General features: G+C 60.3%; 1 protein-coding gene across 1 annotated transcript; it reads left to right on the top strand.

Moving 5' to 3' along the window:
- Positions 1-233: 233 nt before the first annotated feature.
- Positions 234-821, top strand: LOC134534120 (uncharacterized). The gene is made up of 2 exons (XM_063372241.1): positions 234-653; positions 765-821. Exons 1-2 carry the CDS (start codon positions 234-236, stop codon positions 819-821), a joined length of 477 nt encoding a protein of 158 aa, XP_063228311.1.
- Positions 822-1,044: the final 223 nt, after the last annotated feature.

A 1,044-nucleotide genomic window follows, 5' to 3' on the forward strand; every position in this document is an offset into this window, starting at 1 on the left:
AATTCGGTAACCATACCTGCCCCACCACCGCTTATCAATATTACGGACACTTTGGCAGGGCTGGGCGACGCCCGCATTTTCACGTCCCTGAGCCTCAAGGTCGGGTACTGGCAGGTGCCTCTACGTCCAGAGACCGTCTGAAGACCGCATTTACTGCACCTGACGGCCGACGTTTTCAGTTCTGTGCCATGCCGTTCGGGCTGATGGACGCCCCCGCGACCTTCCAGGCCATGATGGTACGTGTGTTAGACGGGTACACGGGCGAGTTCGCAGCCACGTACTTGGACGACGTCATCATTTGGTCGCGGTTGTGGGATGACCAAGCCCGGCACCTCGGCCAGGTCCTTGAGGGGCTGGCCAGACACTGCCTCACTTGCGCCCCACAGAAATGCCATGTGGGTGCGGCCGAGCTGGAGTACTTGGGGCACATAGTGGATGCCGAGGGTTTCCGGTCCCTGCCAAAGCATCTGAACCTGATTGAGTCAAAACCCACCCCACGAACCCGCACGCAGCTGCAGAAGTTGATGGACCTACTCAACTGGCTGCGCTCGTTAATTCCTCATTTCGCCAGTATCACAGCCCCGATGATGGACTTGCTGTCACCCAAGCTCCGGTTTCAATGGACCAGCGGAGCGGATGCGGCACTAGACGCGGTAACGTGGCAGGTCCGCGAGTGCCACCAGCTCGCCCGTCTGCAGCCTGACCTTCCCCTGTACCTTCAGACGGACGCCAGTCAGGAGGGGATGGGGGCCGTCCTGTACCAGGTGGGGGACAAAGGAGTGTGCAGGGTGGTGGAGTACGCCAGCGCCAAGTTCGGCTAGCCCGAACTGCGGTACCATGTAAACGAGCAGGAAAGCATGGCCGTCATTTGGGCTATGCGCCGCTACTGACACCACCTGGAGGGCCGCCGGTTCATGCTGCGGACAGACAGCCAGTGTCTCCGCTGGCTAGACTCCGCTCAGGGCCGCAAGTCAAAGTTCACGAGGTGGGAGCTTATGCTCCAGAACTTTGACTTCGCAGTCGAGCACGTCCCTGGACGGGACA

This window comes from Bacillus rossius, chromosome 1 (genome assembly GCF_032445375.1).
Source record: "Bacillus rossius redtenbacheri isolate Brsri chromosome 1, Brsri_v3, whole genome shotgun sequence".
NCBI lineage: Eukaryota > Metazoa > Arthropoda > Insecta > Phasmatodea > Bacillidae > Bacillus > Bacillus rossius.